General features: G+C 39.5%; 1 protein-coding gene across 2 annotated transcripts in view; it reads right to left on the reverse strand.

Annotated features, from left to right (window-relative positions):
• DMD (dystrophin) overlaps positions 1–20,610 on the reverse strand; it is a 4,179,683-nt gene that overhangs the window by 575,191 nt on the left and 3,583,882 nt on the right. For both annotated transcript variants that reach the window (XM_069757653.1, XM_069757654.1), the window contains one exon: positions 7,658–7,736. In XM_069757653.1, the coding sequence (XP_069613754.1) occupies positions 7,658–7,736 (79 nt within the window). The remainder of the gene's footprint in view (positions 1–7,657; positions 7,737–20,610) is intronic.

Raw genomic sequence — 20,610 nt, forward strand, 5'->3', positions numbered from 1 at the left:
GTTTTGTGGCTGTCTAACAGCCGTGGAACTTGCGGCCACAGGGACATGAACATGTCACTTGAGCACCCACGATACTCAGTGCATACCCGTGCACCAAAGACAAACTCAAGTAACAAACACTTGCACTTATCACTAGAGGAAACCAATTGCTGGTGTTTTGGTAGAGGAAGGTTTTCCCATTCTTGTCTAATATAGGATTCAAGCTGCTCAACAGTCCTGGGTCTTCTTTGCTGGATTTTTCATTTCATAATATGCCACATGTTTTTTATTGGTCAAAGGTCTAGACTGCAGTCAACCATTTCACCAGCCAATCTCTTCTTCTGCAAAGACATTCTGCTAAGATGAATGGAGGATGGATGCAGCATTTGGTTTAGTAATGTCTTGCTGCAATATGCATGGACTTTTTGAAATAGATGTTGCTGAATTAAAGCTTATGTTGTTCTAAATCCTTTATATTATGCTCAGCATTGATAATGCCTATCAAGACAAGTAATCTCCCTGTGCCATAGGCACTGATGCAGCTCCATACTACCAGAGATAGTGGCTTTGTACTGTGTGCCAAAACAAGTTGGCTTGTTCCTCTTCTCTTGAGTTCGCAGAAAATGGTGTCCACAGTTTTCAGAACAAATTTCAAATGTTAATTAATCTGACCATAGAACAGTTTTCCATTTTGCCTGAGTACATTTTAAATGGGCTTTGGCCCAGAGAAGAGGACAGCGTTTCTGGATTCTCTTGATATATGGATTCTTTGAATGATAGAACTCTAACTTTTATTTGCGGATTGCACGACTAACTGTTTTCACAGACAATGATTCTGGAAATATTTCTAAGCCCATGACCAAATCATGCCTTATGTTAATGCAGTGGCACCTGAGTGACGGTAGGTCAAGTGAGGACGTATTGGGGGCCACAGGCCATTTAAGGGAGGATGACATGACGGGGTTGAGAGGTACTATAGGGAGTGAACATATGAAGGGGGTTAATAGGAGGAGGGGTAGAGGATTTGAATTATGCATCTAGGATTGGGCTATGGGGAAAGTAGGTGAGAATGGGGTGGAGATGAGGAGAGGCCAATATAAATGGGATCATCCTTTTTAGTGGGGCAATCATTTTGGCGCCCCTTTTAGCAGAGAAGCAAGCTCCCACCCACCCTCCCTTCTTTTGAGGTAGTGTTTTTTTTTCCTTTTTTAGGTTATGTGTAAGAGTTGTGAATTGTAGCAAGAGCTTCGGGGTATGATTGGTATGGATTTGGTTGAGTTTTCATACGCATTCTCGGGGTGTGCTTTGTCGCGGCAGCAAGGCGGGGGTGAGGTCCTCGAAGTTGGTGGTGCCAATAAATGGCGGCTTGGAGGGGGGGAATGTAAAGATCCTGGACTCCCCTTGGTGTGGTTTAAAATGGAAGGGAATATAGTGGTTACATGGTTGAGATGACTGGGGCCGTGGGTACTTTGGCGGATATTGGCCGGGCGAGTCTCTATAATATATCTATATAGATTCAAGACACGACCTGGAGGCCAAATTATGGACATTTGACCTGAGTTGGTTACTTATTGGGGCTTCGAGGACCGCCCTCTCCGGGGTTAATGTTAAACAAATAAGCTGTTATGTTAAAAATGTTAATAAAGGCTACTGTGGCCAATTTATCCAAATGAAGGTTTGACGAGTAGTCATTTGGGCGTGATATTGAATTTTGTTTAGGGGGAGGTTTTTAGGGTTAAAGATAGTGGCTTGTATAAGGGAAACTCACAGGCATCATGAATACCCTACGTCATGAGCATCCAATATCAACTGTCAGCCTTGTCTCTTGTACAAATGGATTTCTCCAGAATCTCTGAAATTTGTAATGATATTATGTACTGTAGATAGTGTGATAGTCAAAGTCTTTGCAATTTTATGTTGAGAAACATGTTTCTAAAATTGTTCCACAATTTTTAGATGCAATTGTTCACAGATTTTTGAACCTCTGACCATCTTTGCTTCTGACTCTGCCTCTCCAACATGTTTGAAAACAATCATGTGACTTAGTTGAAAATTAGCCTTTATGCTTTTTCATTAGTACTACTTACTTCCCTTTTGTTAACCATGTCAAAGCTTTTATGAAATGTGCTGCTGCTATCAATTTCTAAATGAGTTAATTTTTTCAAAGGAAATGGAACTTTTAACTTCTGACATGTGTTCTCTGTTCTGTTGTGAGTAAAATATGGCTATTAGAAATTTCCAAATCATTGCATTCTTGTTGTCTTGTGTCTAGAGTCCCAACATTTTTGGAATTGTGGTTATAAATATGGACACTTATACACCCACACAAATACACAAACACACACACATACGTACATGAATGTGCATATGTTCAAGCCAAAGTCAGTTGGGCCACAACATTTGGAAGAATATGTTCTCTAATTCCAAAAATACAAAAGGGAGGTCATGAGCAAGATTGCGTTGAATGTAGTAGAAGACATTATGCACTAACTAAATGCAAAACTGACTGTGATATATTGTAAAGTTATCTAAACAAGTGAAATAGAAGTGGGCCCATAACTCATCCTGCAATATACATGACTACTTAGATGAGCAATTTCACTAGTAAGAGAAAATAAACTACTACAAGACATTTCTGTGGCCTAATCTCCCAGCAAAATCTCCTAGAAGTTTCTCCAGGCATAAATGGTGGAGGTCAACATTCTTGAAAGTCTTTACTTCATTTTTGCCATAGGACTCTGGTGAGCCCATATACTGATATATATAATTAGTTTGTCTAGCTAATAAATGTTTGTGGTTGAGGGCATTATAAGTGCAACATTTACCAAATTCCAAGCATTATTTTCGCTGTCATGGTAAGTTTTATTACAGTAGAGTAAGGCATGTACATGTATTTCCTAAATTAGCTCTTCAGTACATTAACTAAAGTTGTAAAGTTTTATGGATCAGCAATGCAAAACAAAACTGCAGTATGGTCCTCGGGTACAAAACCTATGTAAACTATTGACAGCTTGAGAAAAGAAAATTCATCAGAAATTTAATGAGGTGAACGAAGGGCATAAAAACTGAAGGTTAAAACAATTAGCATGGCTGGTCACCTAAATTAATAGCAGAAATGGTAAGAATGCCAGCATTTAATTGACACTTCTATATCCTGGTATTAACATGAACTAGACCCATTTAAATATGTAAGTGAGTACAATTGATCACAATGGTAATAGAAACAAAACTGCACCAAATTACTGCTGATAAGAACAATACGTCCTATTAGAAAGAGAAATAACAGCTTACACATTTTATTTTACATTTTAATGACAGTACATTTACTATTGATAGGGTCAGAAATTATAAAACGCTCCTGCAAGCAATCAGAGAAGGTCATTCATGAGAGCGCAGAAGTGCTGCTCGCACTGTAAATATTCTGATCCACTCATTCTTACAGGAATGTACAAGACGGAGTGTGAGAGTTTAATGTCAAGGAGCTTAGATGCTAAAATGTACAATATAGGTGCATTTATGTATCAGGATTTAACATGGCAACACCTATTTATGTAATATTATGAAAGCTTATGAGCAATTCTATATCACAAGACATTTCCTGGATATAACATTGCTGGATTATCCTTGAGATAGTCAATCAATGTCTAATCTGTGCTGGCCTGAGCCTCAGGACAAATAACAATGAGGGATATTTGAAGGACATTTTCAAGATATGTGATAAATAACTGATTTCTGGGGGCTCTCTGCTGGGCCCTTCCAATTAAGGCCCCTCAATCATTAGACTGGAATCCAAAACTCTTCATTTCTACATACTGCCCCCTATCTGCAGGAAGGAGGAGCTTGAATTGAGAGATGGTTGAACACGCACTCTACAGCTCCATTTCAAGTCTATGAGGGTTTACCAAATTGTCTACATCAGTCTGAAAAACTGACTAGAAATGACATAGTGTATGCTTGATGATCATTGCATTCCTCACTGACTGAAGTACTTGGGGATGGGGGTCCAAGACTCCTGTTCCAGTGATTGAAGTCTTCTCAGCCATGGAGGTCCCTGTACCCAGACATTAATCAAGGGGCATAAGACTAATTGTTTCAGCAAATGAGGATTGTGTAGTTTACCATTAGAATGAAAGCCATTTAAGTCAGACGTTGCTTCCTCAAAATTACGGGTCTTTATCTTGAACCATTAAAGTGGTTTTCTCACCATTATCACCAACATCAATGGCAAAAATTGCAAAGTGATTAAAAAAAACAGCAACTTTGTAATTTACCTTTTGTAAAAATCATCTTCATTCTGAATCAGATATTACAAGGAGCACAGCGTTGACAAGCTCCTTATTGTTATAGACCTTGCAAGTAGAGATGAGCAAACATACAGTAAGAAAGTGGATGTTTGGGTTCGCTGGGTTTGACGAACATACAGTAAAAAGTTAATTTCGGGTCCGGACTTTACCTCAAACTTGACCCTGGACACAAATCCAATAGAAGTCAATGGGGACCTGAACTTCGGTGCTTTAAAGTAGCTGTAAAAAGGTCATAATGGGGGCTAGGGAGCTGCAAAAGAAAGCTAAATGGGGTAAGAGCAGGACAATTGCCTTGCAAAAAAAGTGAATAGGGAAATAGATTAAAGGGGTTCTGTCACTGTAGTAATCATTGGAAAAATAGGAAGAAAATGAATAACAGAAAAATGTTAATATTGCCCCCACAGAGACTGAGGCTAGCTACTTCCAGTTCAGTAAAAAAGTTTACTTACATGGGGCATAGAACCCCTACATTATCAGCTTAGAAATTTCACCCACACACCATAGGGCAGAGTACCCATAGCAGCTTAAAGTACAGTACTCGCACAAGTGGAGGGGTGCTGGGTACACAGCAGCCTTAGGCTATTCTCACAAGTTGCGTTTTTGCGGGGGTTTTTTGCTTCTTTTTTTATACAAATTTTAAACAGTTTTTTACAATGCCGGAAAAGACTATGAGATTTCATAAATCGGATGCGCACACATTGGTTTTATTTTCCAAACTGATTTGGAAAACTGCTGCATTTTTTAAAACTGCAGCATGTCACTTCTTTCAGGGTTTTTGTCAGAGTACTCGCAGCGTGTTTTTTCACTGAAAGGAAGCAATGGGTAAGTGCAAAAACGCAACAAAAAACACAGGTATCAGTTTTTGCTGAAAAAACTAAGGAAGTTAAACCAGGTTTAACTTGGTTTAAACTTTATCAATATGCACAAGAGACAGCAAAAAACACAGCAATAAAAACGCAGCAAAAATGCAGCAAAAACTGTTTTTTTTGTAAGCAGCTTAAATGCAGCTTACAATTTTCAGCGGCAAAAACGCAACTTGTGAACATAGCCTAAAGAGTACACCCAGCGTTTTTTAGCACAGTACTCTCACAGATGAGTTTGCAGAGTACATGCAGTAACTTTTACCACAGAAAAAGAACATATAGGGGTTGCAGAGTACAAGAGGATAATAATGGCGGCACTCGTGATCTGGCCTTTTTACAGGCCGGGTCATGTACTGCAGAGGTCCCCAACTCCAGTCCTCAAGGCCCACCAACAGGTCATGTTTTCAGGATTTCCTTTGCATTGCACAGGTGATGCAATTATTACCTGGGCAAGACTAAGGAAATCCTGAAAACATGACATGTTGGTGGGCCTTGAGGACTGGAGTTGGGGACCCCTGACGTACTGCACCGACCAATCATAGTCATGCCAATACTTGGCATAGTTGTGATGGCTCCGAAAGTGCCTACAGTCTAAAAGCTTGTTGGTTAGCTGCGTGGCACCCTTTCAACAAGCTTTATTAAACTGCCGAACCTGAACACAAAACCAGACATACAGTGAAATGTCCGTGTTCGGCGTTTGGTACCGGACACTTGGTGTTTAGTACCAACCCCCAACTTTCCGGTTTGGGTTTGCGCATCCTTACTTGCAAGTGCTACTCTGAATCTTGTTGGATCACTGGATCTGGCTAGCTTTAGCATCTCTGAATTTCTCAGCTTTCTCAGAAACAGAGCTGCCTCTTGCAGAATCAGTCAGCGCACAGGTTGGACCACTGGCTGTCACAGGTGTGTCATAGGCTGCAGACAGTTGCACTACATCTCACTGCAGAAGGTCTCAGTGGTTGGCTCCTTCCTAGTTCTTCTGACTTTAGGACCCAGTGGAAACCTCACCCGCCTCTATTTGACACACCTGGACCGAGGTGTTTATAACTCCTATCTTGCTGCTGGGAGTGACTGTTGGTATTTCCATTTCCCTGTTGAGGCTTGGAGCTATAGCAGTTTGCTACCTTCCTCTTTGTTGTTTGGAGGACATCTGTGTTTCTCTCTGAGTCATCTCAAGCTAAGTGATCCCCATGTTTGTGTATCCCATTTGTCTTTAGTGGTAGTGGGGATTGACTAGTTTTTCATCTTGTCCTTCCCTATGCAGGGCTTATTGCCAGGGTCAGGCAGGGGTTAGGTATCCTGCTCGGTGATCTGCCTAGGGGTCTTCACTCCTCCCTTCCCTAGTGTTGGGCTCCCTTCCCTTTATCTCTTTGTATTGCACTTAGTCTTTTCTACACTGTGCATGAGCGTGGCATAACAATATTGCTAATCCAAACTGTTAATCTTTCAGGAACATCTCCCCCCGTGAAGACAAAAACTGTGTGGGAGAGAGAAGGGAGCAGTTTGCTACTGTAAAACATGAAAACAAAATTTTGAATGAGAACTTTAATGTGAAATGAGCATTGGTCACATAATGGATGTCATTAAGTGCATTGCTCATTACAAGAGAGACCTCTGATAATTGCTCTCATAATGTGGATACATTTGTAGCCCCTAATACTAAAAAATGGATCTTCTCATTCGCGAGCTACAAAAAAGGGGTCAATTGCATATTTGTTTTTCTACTGACCATTCAGGGCCTATTGATTCTTTAACAACTGCAGAACAAACTATGTTTATGCATTTTCTTCAAAAATATCAAATTCATAGCTTCACATAAAGCAATCAAATTTGAATTATGGTTGTGTTTTCTGCAGGAAATAATAATCCACTAAATTCCCAGTTCGCCATACTTTTATGTCCAGCTGGTGTGAGCAGTTGTCCTTGGAGCATAAAGCAACAGGGCAAGTAGCTGGGAACCTGCTTCAGATATGCACCACTTAGGCACAGCATGGTGAACACTTCTACATTACATGAGACCTGGATGAGCCTGGTAAGTATATAGTTATATTCTTATAATACTGCAAGGCATGAAAACAATACAAGTATAGTAAAATAATACAAGCTGTTGAAGATGATCATTCATTATTGGATTATAGCAGATTTCTCTAAAGATTTCACTGTTTTAGAGTTCAAAGAAACCCTTCAAGTTCCCTCGGCTGAGTTTTATTTTTTTTTTTTTAGTAAAGAATACATTAGAAATGTATTTGTTTTTAGACCAGAAATTGTGATATCTTCCTCAAGGAGCCCTGAATTTCCGTCTTTCAGCTCTTTTGCTGGTACTTTGAGATGTTCATTTAGGAGCCCTACTCAACCTTCACCATGCGGCATTTTTATCTGAAAGGTGCAGACTTAATATTTTTGGAGGACAGGCTGTATAATGTGATGTCTGGGATATTTCTCCATGTGAAATGGGACAGCTGACTCATCCACAAAGCATGCAGGTAAATTAACAGAAGTTAAAATGCTTACTGGAAAGGAAATGCTGAGACGTGGGGCCAAAATCCCTGTGGGCTTCATGCAATTGTCTGATGCGCTCATCAATGGACACCTAGGAGGGAAGGAATAAGAAGAAGAGATTATTTCAACATGTAATGATGAGTGGCAATTAGGGAAGCAAGATATTATTGCTCTGTGAGCCTTAGGGTCTCAGGCAATGAAATGCTGTGTCAGGAGTCTTTAAAGGAAATGCCTTTTTATTTTATTATTGTTTGCAATACACTGCCTCGTTTAAACTCGGGGACAATTGAAACCACTAGAAAACAAATTGCTATTTTTCTATAAGCCATTAAACCAAAAACCATATGTCAGCCCTTTATCACCTAAGGCTACCACATTAAGTGGTAAAGGTAAAATCTTGCTTACTCAGCCTAAGTTCCTAAGTGTGTGGTCCTGTTGTATAAACCTATATTGTTATAATTTGTTTTTATCTCTAAATCACCAGGGCATAATAATAAGAGGCAAGGAAGCAATTGATGCTGTACGGGGATAGTTCTAGTGATAGACGCTATGTCATAGCGGGGCTAACAGCTTGAGTCTAATTTATTATATCAGACAAGGGCAGACATTTTTATAGAAAAGGGACTAATCTTAAATAATCTTTGTGCAAATTGTACAATGTAAAGAGAGAAGGTGAGAGCGCAGATACAAAACTCCCGATAAAGGGTCATACGGTCTCTTTTGAATTGCACAGTATCTCTTAAAGGGCTAATGCAAAAGATAATTAAAATATTTCTGCAAAAATATTGCTTTAAGTTATTAATTTATTCCAGTTATTTACATATATAATTATACAATTCCGCCCATTGTAATCTGTTAGGGCAGGGACATATCTACACTGCTCCTCTTAAAGGGAACCTGTCAGCAGGATTTTGCTCAGTAACCTACAGACCCTGTCAGGTTGGCGCCATTATACTAATTAAAATGGTACCTGTGATGATGAAATCCGTCTTGTGGTTGTTGTTTTATCTATATTGGTAGTAGTCAGTTAATGAGATTTTAGTGCTTCGGGACGGTCTGTGGGGGGGCTTTAAGTGGTGCTCTGCTTATGTATGCATCTGTATGGGCTTATGACAGGTCACTGATTCTTCAGTGACCTGCCCTCTATTTTACGTAATGCATAGAATATTGTGGGCAGAATTTTTTTTAAACATCCAACAAAATATTGCTGGTGCCTGTGCATAATGCATAAAATATTGTCGGGTACAAAAAATATTTACCTCCATTAAAATGCCACTGCGCAAGCGCCGCCAGAGCCATTTTGGTGCAGCCACATTTTTTCTCCAGCAAAATGGCTGCGCAAGCGCAGTACCATCTATCGAAAGGCGATATATGCTACTGTGCATGCGTTGCCGCCATTTTGCTGGAGAAAAAAAATTGGGCTGCAGCTAAATGACCGGTACTGTAAATGCCCCGCCACCACAAATTTGATGAAGTTAAATATATATATATTTTTTACCCGACAATATTATATGCATTATGTGATACATGACACTGGGCAGGCATCCCCGCCGGTGACATTTTGCTGAGTGTAATTTTTTTCTAACCTCACAATATTATATGCATTATGTAAAATAGGGGGCAGGATCAGTAACCTGTCCTAAGCCATACTGATGAATATGTAAGCAGAGCACCACATAAAGTCCAGTTTACAGGCCGCCCCGGAGTACGACAATCTCATTGGCTGAAAACTACAAATACAGATTGAACAACAACCACAAGATGGATTTCATCAACCAAGGTATAACTTTAATCAGTATAACTGTGCCTACCTGACACTGTCTGTAGGTTACTGTGCACAATCCTGATAACTGGTTTGTTTTAAGGCTATAGGTTACTACCCAGTTTTCTGAATAACCTGTGGAAGGTCACAGAACCCTCTTAACCAGTAACATCTGATTTTTTTAATTGGTTAGACCTCCATACAAAGACAAGGCTTATATAATTATATTTAACTGCTCCTATGATCATACTTAAAGGGAATATGTCAGAAATGTAATGACTGACAGTCTGCTCTCCTGATCTACATGTTTCACTGGTAACACCCTCTTTCATTTAAAATAAATTCTGGAGGCAGATTCTCAGTGTTATCTAGTTCCAGCCTATAGATCTGAACAGATAATTTACATATTAAGTAAAATGTGGATTTCTCAGGAATAAGACACCAGATAGCACAGTATCATTATATTCAGCTTCCTATGACCTAGAAGCCCATGTAGTTTGCTTAGGGGGGTTGATCCTTTTGACAAATTCCCTTTAATTGCATTTGTCACTACAGGCACTTAACACATAAAGGTTGGTGGAAATGGAAGACCATGTAATGTGTATGAGGGCCTCCTTCACCTTTCCTAAATAATGCTTTGACGAGAAGGATCAGGTATTCTGAATTTCAGTGCTTGATATTTTTCTTCTAGGAGATAAGCAACATTCAGACACTGTCTGGCAGCATCTTACGCCATTGCCTTCTTTGAAAACACATGCACTCTTCAACCAGCTCAACCAGTTGGGGCAGATAACTGGTGACCAAACAAGTGCTCAGCCAACTGTTTTCTAAGGTATGTAGACACCTTTGGAGAGTTGATCAGTGAGCAAGGGCACATGTTCACTTCAAAATTTGATCTAATATGAAGACGTCACAGAGCATGAGGATCTAATCTGATCCATGGGTTGTTTTGGGGGAAAGATTTAGTATAAAATACATTTTTTTAAACTCTGGTAGCAGGAGCCCAACGTACATATAGAGATAGCTGCCAATCAATGATTAAGATTGATTTTTTTTTAATTGTTACTCTTTGTTATTATCCAAATAAAAACATGCTCTCTATGGTTTTCTATTTGAGAACCTGAGAAAAAGCACATGAGCACTAGACAAACATACACAGGGATGAACAGGTTGTAAAATAATCCGATACTTGGAACACTTGTTTCTGGAAATGTTTCATTACATCAGAAATTCCATGTTGTAAATGTCTCCCTGATATAAATACCTGGTAGAAATAGTGAGGTCTGCTTATTGCTAAGTGAACTATATTTATTGTATTTCTTCAGTGCAAAATATTAAATCAGCTATTTGTATGCTTGGCACAAGGAGAAGCGGGTGTAAGAATCAATAAATCTACTATGATTAAATAAAATAGGATCTTGGCCCAGTTTTTCAATATGTCATGTAAACATATTTGCTGTGTAAATACCTCACAGCTCCAATGAGAAATCTATCAAATAGCAAATTAAATTATGTGAATTATAGATCATGAGAAAATGATAAGTTTTACAATACCAGTGCAAAATTTATGTAACTCAGAGGTGGAAATGATGGTGGTAATAAGGAGTAAAGGATCAGGATCTATTTATCTTTCTATCTAGGACTGGAACAAAAATTGTCACCCTAATCTTTTTAATCTTCCACCAATTCCCAATGAAGATCAGATAATTTAGTATATTTGCTATGGTCCAGTTATCACAGTGGATGGCAGGGAACATAATCCACTACATCTTATAATAAGATCATTAATCCACTTTTCTAGCTAGGTGCCAAGTAACCCACTCCTAACAGGATATATCACTAACCTTTCTAGACGGTTGGTAGAAAAGATAAAATTTCCCTTCATTTCATTGGTTACACGTAATTTTGGCCAATCAAGGAGCACGTAGAACATGGCCAATTACTTCTCCAGATATTCCCATTGGAAAACTTAAGATATCATTTACCCTTTCTTATTATCAGACTTTAGAGAATTTAAAGAGGTTGTAAAGTCATATAATATTGATGACCTCTCCTTAAGATAAGTTAGCAATATCAGATTAGTGGGGACACCCGACACTCTCACCAATCATCTATTAGTTCTGGCGGCTAACAGATGTAAACATTGAACAGAGCCTGACGCCATTCAATGTGTATCGGCCACTGAAAATCTCTTTCGATTTAAGGAGGTAATAGCAGATTATCAGTAGGGGAGATGTGTGTCCCCATCAATATGACATTGATGATTGCAAGGACAAGTCATCAATAAAAAAAACTTGGGCTACCCCTTTAGACTAGTCTATACTCTCATGCCATTGCTCATTATTTAATCTTACAACTAACCTCCTCATTAAAGATAATGGCATATAACTAATCTCTTTTTCCACTAGCTTTCCCTAGTAGATGATAGCTTGGTATGTCTGCCAAAGAACATTCATATGGGTAACGTACAAGCCAGGGAGACAAACACCTGAATCTGACAGGTCCTCATTCAGACTAGGAAAGCCTTCTCTGACCTAGGTCTGTCCCTGTATGACTGTGGAGATTGACACCCTAAGATAACGCAATGGCTCCCCCACTTGATGGCAGCTTACCCTGAATGTCCCTAATAACTCCTAGGATCACTAGAGTGGCACTTCCCTAGGGGGTAAAGGAATCACGCACAAAACAACTACAAACAACATAAACTACAGCAAAGTGAATTAAACCAATAAAGTATATCACAAGCAGGAAACACCAATAATTTAAAGTATTTAAAGCTGCACTCTAAAGGTACCGTCACACTTAGCGACGCTGCAGCGATACCGACAACGATCCGGATCGCTGCAGCGTCGCTGTTTGGTCGCTGGAGAGCTGTCACACAGACAGCTCTCCAGCGACCAACGATCCCGAGGTCCCCGGTAACCAGGGTAAACATCGGGTAACTAAGCGCAGGGCTGCGCTTAGTAACCCGATGTTTACCCTGGTTACCATCCTAAAAAAACAAACAGTACATACTTACATTCAGCTGTCTGTCCCTTGCCGTCTGTTTGCTGCACTGACTGCTGGCCGCAAAGTGAAAGCAGAGCACACCACAGCCACAGCGGTGAGTCACTGCTGTGTGACTCACCGCTGTGCTGTGCTTTCACTTTCACTTTGCGGCCAGCAGTCAGTGCAGGAACCAGACAGCAAGGGACAGACAGCTGAATGTAAGTATGTACTGTTTGTTTTTTTACGATGGTAACCAGGGTAAACATCGGGTTACTAAGCGCGGCCCTGCGCTTAGTTACCCGATGTTTACCCTGGTTACCAGTGAAGACATCGCTGAATCGGTGTCACACACACCGATTCAGCGATGTCTGCGGGGAGTCCAGCGACGAAATAAAGTTCTGGACTTTCTTCCCCGACCAGCGACAGCACAGCAGGGGCCTGATCGCTGCTGCCTGTCACACTGGACGATATCGCTAGCGAGGACGCTGCAACGTCACGGATCGCTAGCGATATCGTCTAGTGTGACGGTACCTTAAGGGTAATAGGACAGACAAAAAGACTAAATGAAAAACACTTTTTACCCAAAGCCAACAGAAACAAAGATAAGAGAACTAAAACATCCAAAGAAAATGTGTATTTGCTGTGGCTCAGCAGGAAGTGATGGTGACCACCAAATCCAGAAGCATGACACAGCCCCTTCTTTTAACTAGACTCTCATTAACATAACCTACTTTCTCTCCTCAATAGACTCAGATAAATATAGCCATGTACATAGCAATTATGATCATTATTTTGAATTACTTTATGCATTTTAGTGATAATTGACCATATAAATAGAATGATCAACAAAAATTGAAGTATATTGTTCATTCATACCTTTATTATCACATCGTTTTTGTCATATTAATGACTTGTGACATGTAAGTGGTCATTCTCAGATGTGTTTTACTGTATGATTATGTTACATGCAAACTCTTCTGAAGAACTTCCCATTGATTTACAAATTGTTTTTGCAATGATAATAAGTTCTCACTCGGTTAATCTCAGCTTCAGCAGGGACACAACAATAATTTCTGATTGTAATCTGTTCCGCCAGGTGAAAAATTGATTGGACATGCTTAAAAAAAAATCCTGGCAAATAACCTCCATTGTCACACTTCTAGTAAGTAATGATAATCAGCTAAGAACTTCCCAGCAGAATGGTCTTTTGGGAAAACGTGGTATTTTTTGCAAGTTTATCTGCAACCAGCTTCAGAATTGTCATTTTTAGAACATTCACTAGTGCTTACTGTGCTTGTCTTTATAAAAAGTCAATTAAAATCTACATGCTATCTTTTCTATATATGAACTTGACAGACACTAATTCCTACACCTAATTTGAAGGATACAAGAAGTTTATTATATACCTATACAAGTCCCAAATCACTACACACAGGTAAGATCATGTGCTAATGGTTGCTGCTTAAAAGGCCTCAAAGCAAGGATGACAACTCATCTGAATGGCCAACGTGTAATATTATACACTATAGTATTGTCGTAGGGAGTGTGTGAATCCGGTTGGTAAAATTCCTTAATGCAAATTTGAACAAAGCCCAGTAATCCACATGATGCTGTAACACCATCAGTATAAAGGACATTGAACTTTGCAGTGTCTGTCAAACATCACCGGAAAATATTAAGTTTAGATTTCTCAAGAAGGAAACAGACAGATATCGTTCAGTTGAACTAGTTTCTCCCCCTGCCCAAATATTACAGTCATCATTCCATGTATACTGACAGCAGAGTAACGAAAAGACATCAGGTTTGTTGTATCTTGTCTCGTCAGGCGGGTAGCTCGAAGTTTTTATGATTTTTTGCCAACGACTTGTCCCCAGTTACTGACGCTTATGAAAGCTGACTTAATTCATATTCCCATTGAGAAATATCAATACCAATATGCCGCGTTATTAAAGTGACTTAATGAAGATACTACACTTGAATGCTTGCCATTGTATTAGTAACTGCAAAGTAGATTCATCACAGTCTAGGAAATGTGATTATCTCTAGCAGATATAGGCAGTAGAACTACCATCATGTCCGCTGTATGGGTTTTAGTCTGCGTTTTTAGGATCATGCTCTACACCCATCATATACTCATTCCTATATGTTCCAAAAGACTAGAACATGTCTGTTTATAAATTATAAACATTTCAAGAGAGCATTCAAGATAAAGACAACTAAAAGAAGAAAAGCCTCCCAGACAATATCAGAGAAACAAGTACTACTTTTTCTTCTAATGATATCGAAATTATGTTGATGTGGATCTTGTAGTAAAAGGACAGGTGCACATTGGCATACTGCATTAATATCTGCACATAGCTGTTTAATAACCATTAGTGATGAGAAATATTCTCGTTACTCGATATTTCCCGAGCACGCTTGGGTGTCCTCCAAGTATTTTTTAGTGCTCGGAAATTTAGTTTTCCTCACCTCAGTTGAATGATTTACATCTCTTAGCCAGCTTGATTACATGTGGGGATTCCCTAGCAACCAGGCAACCCCACATGTAATTATGCTGGCTAACAGATCTAAATCATTCAGCTGCAGCGATGAAAACTAAATCTCCGAGCACTAAAAAATACTCGGAGGACTCCCGAGCATGCTCGGGAAATATCGAGTAACGAGTATATTCGCTCGTCATCACTAATAACCATCATTATTGTGACATATCACTAAACTATACGACAGTACATTGATATTAATGCCATGGAAAACAAGAAAATGTAACGTTTGAAACATAGTTGTGGTCACATCAATGATGGGCACAGTGGTAATCTGGAACTCAAACTGCAACTAAATGACAGCTGATGCAAAAAAACATATTGGGAGTAGGCACAGAACAGTAAACGCAGGTGGAGTGAGTTTGTTTTGTGTTAAATATATAACAGTCTGTGTAATAGTATTGTGAGTCAGGTTTGTGTTAGGCAGTGCTGTGGAGTCGGAGAGTTGGTATAAAATGGACCGACTCCGATGCCTAAAATATATAATCCATTGGGTACAGTGTTGTGAATTCTGTGGTCGAGCTCCCTCCTGTGGTCATGAGTGGTACTTCGGCTGGTTCTGTCTATGAGCTTCCTCTGGTGGATGTGAGTGGGGCTGCGGCTTCTGAGTTTCCTTCCTCAGGTGACGAGGTTAAGTCGTTAGGTGCTGCTCTATTTAACTCCACCTAGTTCTTTGCTCCTTGCCTCCAGTCTATGTTCCAGTATTGGTCTTGCTCTCTCCTGGATCGTCTTGTGGCCTGTCTGCCCTGCATAAGCTAAGTTCTGCTTGTGTTACTTTTGTTTGCTATTTTTTCTGTCCAGCTTGCTATATTGGTTTTTCTTGCTTGCTGGAAGCTCTGGGACGCAGAGGGAGCACCTCCGTGCCGTTAGTCGGTACGGAGGGTCTTTTTGCGCCCTCTGCGTGGTTGTTTGTAGGTTTTTGTGCTGACCGCAAAGCTATCTTTACTATCCTCGGTCTATTCAGTAAGTCGGGCCTCACTTTGCTAAAACCTATTTCATCTCTGTGTTTGTATTTTCATCTTTACTCACAGTCATTATATGTGGGGGGCTGCCTTTTCCTTTGGGGAATTTCTCTGAGGCAAGGTAGGCTTATTTTTCTATCTTCAGGGCTAGCTAGTTTCTCAGGCTGTGCCCGAGGCGCCTAGGTCTGGTCAGGAGCGCTCCACGGCTACCTCTAGTGTGGTGTGATAGGATTAGGGATTGCGGTCAGCAGAGTTCCCACGTCTCAGAGCTCGTCCTATGTTATTAGTAACTATCAGGTCACTTTGTGTGCTCTTAACCACCAGGTCCATTGTGTTTCTGAATCACCAGTTCATAACAGTACAGTAGAACAATGCAAGATGTGCTGTAAATATTTTCATAATTTGGGAAAGTTATAAAATGTCCTATAAATTCTTGTTCTGTTCCTGATCTAAAGATCTCGGCTTTTAGTTAAGATGAATCTGTGCTGCACTTTATGCACATGCTCAGTGGTGTTAGCATGTGCTAGTATGCTATATTTCTGCAGTATTTACAAGGTTAATTATGCATGATAAATATCCACCTGATGAAGACGGTACTTCCGTTGAAACGCGTTGTGGCTTAAGCCCCATTCTGGTGTCAGAGTTTCCTTTCGGCGCTCCTTTGACCGAGTTTCACCCTTTTCCTGTTTCTGTCCTCCTTCGGAGGTGTTCGGCTGGAGCTGCGGGGGGACTGTGCACCCTCCCCTTACTAGGGCTACCTATCTAGCTCTCCTAAAGAATCCGCCTTTTACTGAATTATGCATAATATGACTTCTTCGTATCCAGGCGTTGCCACAGACTCAGACTGCTGAAAACAGCATGGACCAGGTGCCAGGATAATTGGGAAGTTGTAGAAATTTTGATTGGTTTATTTGCTTTATTATGTGCGCTCTCCAAGGTCAAGCTTGGAAACAATTCCAACCAATGTTATTCAATTGGGCCACATTATTTTTATGCAGACATGTCAAAAAATTGCAGCATGCACTATGTTCTTCAACATGCTCCTACTCAAGGCCATGAGTGCGCAAAAAAATTGGATCCCATATGAGTCAACCCCACAGCATTCTATTTTTAAGGATAAATTGCAATTCTGTAACATAGGAAACTGTACTTGACCTTGTAAATTTTAATAAATGCTGATGTATAAAAATGAATTCCATACAGATGCCATGAGGATGGCATACGGATGACAAATTAGATAAAAATCAGTTGTTTTTTTCAGGATGAAACCTGGGAGTTATTTTAAATGCTCATATGAACTTAGCCCAATAGCTTTTTTGCTTCCGCTGCAGCGACAACTATACTTTGAATACATTATAACTTTGCTAATTAGGCAAATTTTAATAAATAAAGGTTTACTAAAGGTGGTTTTACACTCTAGTATAACATTGTAATATTCACATTCACAGTCAGCGTTTTCTTTTAGTGCCTAAATATAAAATAAGAATAAAAAGTTCTCAGCGCCAGGAATCTTTTCTAAACAAATATCATATTCTGTAACTTTCTACTTCTGAGACCTGTGCTTTTATCATTCATGATTTTATAACTCTGTAAAAAGCTTCGGTGTACTTTCTCTTTGATATTCCATTTATTTTCCTGCTGAAGAAAATGCTGATGACTGGCTCAGATCTTGTCTGGATTAACAAACTGCAGTTGATATGCAGGGCAGATGGCAAACTTCATCACAAGATTTTATTACTTTTTATTGACTTAGACATGTAAGAAATGTTTGCCTTGTCTTAAAATGGTAAAGTTAAGTTCTGACAGTCTATGAATGGTTAGATACTAAGTTCACTACATTTCTCCAACCACATATCAAAATGACAATCACACAATCCTACACAATATGCATGCGATACAACCAAGGCAAAACTGGAGCACAAAATGTGATCAGGGAATAAATGAGTTTCTGTAAGAAATAATCAAAGTAATTTGAAATCTGCTAAATTGCAACACAGACATCATTAAAACCTGGGCTACATGGAGACTTTTTGTAGTGCTACTGATTGATTTAATCTATCGAATGACAGCTGCAGTCTGCACAACTACATGTAACTCAGTGTATTGCTTTGGATTTCAGCTTTAGCCTATTAGGTTAAATCAATCAGCAGTGTTTCTATAAGGCTACAGTGCACACATTGCATATAAGTTGTGGATTTGCTACAGATATTTTTCACCAACAAGCAGAATACAGTACCAGCAATGTAGATAAGATTTAAAGAAGCACTCCCATCAAAGTTTGTATCCTCTTAATATTTTGTGGTTATCATATTAGAGCATTTTGTACTTACAGTTGCTCATTTTGCCTTTCTACTCTGCTAATGCTTCTCTTTTTCATTAGGTCTATGGCATCACATGATTACAAATTCAGTAGCCAAATCTGTCTAAGCTCTATATAGGAACAGAAGGTTAATTTTCCCTGTATGAGTAATAAGTCACTGCAAACGTCACTGGCAGAGGGGAGGAGCAGCTGGGTCAGGAGTTGAAGAGGGGAATGATAGATGCAAGTGACTTCCTGTTTCTCTATAAAGCAGAGAAAACAGGGATTTACTGGGTATTAAGGCAAAATTAGCAATTGTAAGTACACACTGACATATAATATAATAATTGCAATATATTAAGAGAATAAAAACTTTGATGGTAGCAGTGCTTCTTTAAAAAGTGAACTTGTCAAATCAGCTAATGCTATTTACCTGCAGACATAAGGTTAATCTGCTGGTAAATAGCATTAGAAAGGTGCCCAGATGATGTACTTAAAGTGCTGCTCCCAGGAGAAAAAGGACTTTATTACTCCCAGGAGCTGCCGGCTTTAAGTAATACAGGCATACTGGTACAGGCTACAGTCACCACTCACAGCTAATCTTAGTGGCAGCAATAATTACATCCCTGGCACTTTGACTGATAGCCGACTCTGCACTGATGTACACAGCGAGCTAACAGTCAAAGTGCCGGGTGTCCTTGGAGCTGTTGTTCACAGTGATGTGAGCTGTGACTGTAGCAGCACTGGCACACCTGTATAACTGAAAGCCGGCAGCTCCCATGAGGAATAGAGTTCATTTTCCCCTAGAAGACACACTTTGAGTACAGCGGCCAGGCACTTTCATGGTGCTTAATTTATATCTGTAGATTTTCACTGTGGATTATCCTGTGAATAGTGTCACAGTAAAAACCCTCACTGAGCGGAGGAATTGTCACAGTACCCCCTCTTCTATGGAGAAACCTGCAATGTAAGACCCTGACCAGACGATCGGCATTTAAAGCTCGAGCAGGGACCCAGAATCTCTTTTCAGGTCCATAACCTCTCCAATGAATGAGGTACTGGAGGGAATTATGGACCTTCTGAGAATCAACAATCTTTTGCACTTCAAACACCAAACTGTTATTGACAGAAACTGGTGGAGGTGGAGATGAAGGAAACAAAACTGAAGGAACAAACCCTTTTAACAGTGATTTATGGAATACATTTGAAATGCGAAAAGACGGAGTGAGTTTTAATCTGAAAGCTACTGGGTTAACTACCTCAGAACTCTCCAATAGACCAATAAACTTAGGACCCAAATTCGCTGATGGCACTTTCAATTTAATATTGTTGGAAGAAACCCATACCTTATAACTAACCTTAAATATTGGACCCCCTAAATGTTTCCTATAGGCCTTCCATTTCTGGCAACGCTGAGCCAACTGAATATTCTTCTGAACTTCCCTCCAGATATCCTCAAGTTTCTGTATGGCAACATCTACTTTACGACAACCAGAACTCATTCTAACATTCTTAGAACCCGACCTGAACGTGATGAAAAATTGAATCTACAAAAAATAAGGATCACCTGGCCTGTCTAGGGGTTAAATGTTTGCCAGACTCAATATAAGCTAAATATTTATGATCAGTCACAACAGTGATCTGATGAATAGCTCTCTGCAAAAAATGCCTCCATTCTTCAAAATCTAATTTGAAAGCAAACAGCCTATATTTTCAAACATCATAATTTCTCTTAACAGACAAAAATCTCCTAGAAAAAATACTCTTGGCTGTATGTTAGTCAGGGTTTTGGTACTTTGAGACATACCAGCCCCCACCCCAACTTCTGAGGCATCCACCTCTATGATAAACGATTTCTGAAGATCAGGCTGAATCAAAACTGGAGCAGACATGAAGCATTGTTTAGTTTATTAAAGGTCCCAAAGGCATCCAATGAGCAAACCTTAAGATCCAACCCCTATGTTTGAGATCGGTAAAAGGTTTAATGATCTGCAAAAAACCCTTAAAAAATTTTGTTTAGTAAATGGAGAATCCTAAAAAAATGCTGTAGTGCTATAAGGTCGAACTCAATCAATTATAGACTGCACCTTCAACACTTCAGCAGATACAATGAACTCCAGAAATGTTATTTCTTGAACAAAGTACACTTTTCTAATTTGGCAAAGAATTTTCCGCATTTTTGGAAAACAGAGCAAATATGCTCATAGTGTGATCTCAGAAATTTTTTTTAAATATCATCAAGTTATACTACAATAAATCTAATAATACCAGAAAAAATTTCATTCATAAAGTTTTGAAAGACGTCATGTGCATTGATTAAACCAAAAGGCATGATCAGATTCTGAAATAGAACCTCAGACATTAAAAATATTGTCTTCCACTCATCACCCTCCCGGATACAGATCTGATTATAA

This window comes from Ranitomeya imitator, chromosome 3, assembly GCF_032444005.1.
Source record: "Ranitomeya imitator isolate aRanImi1 chromosome 3, aRanImi1.pri, whole genome shotgun sequence".
NCBI lineage: Eukaryota > Metazoa > Chordata > Amphibia > Anura > Dendrobatidae > Ranitomeya > Ranitomeya imitator.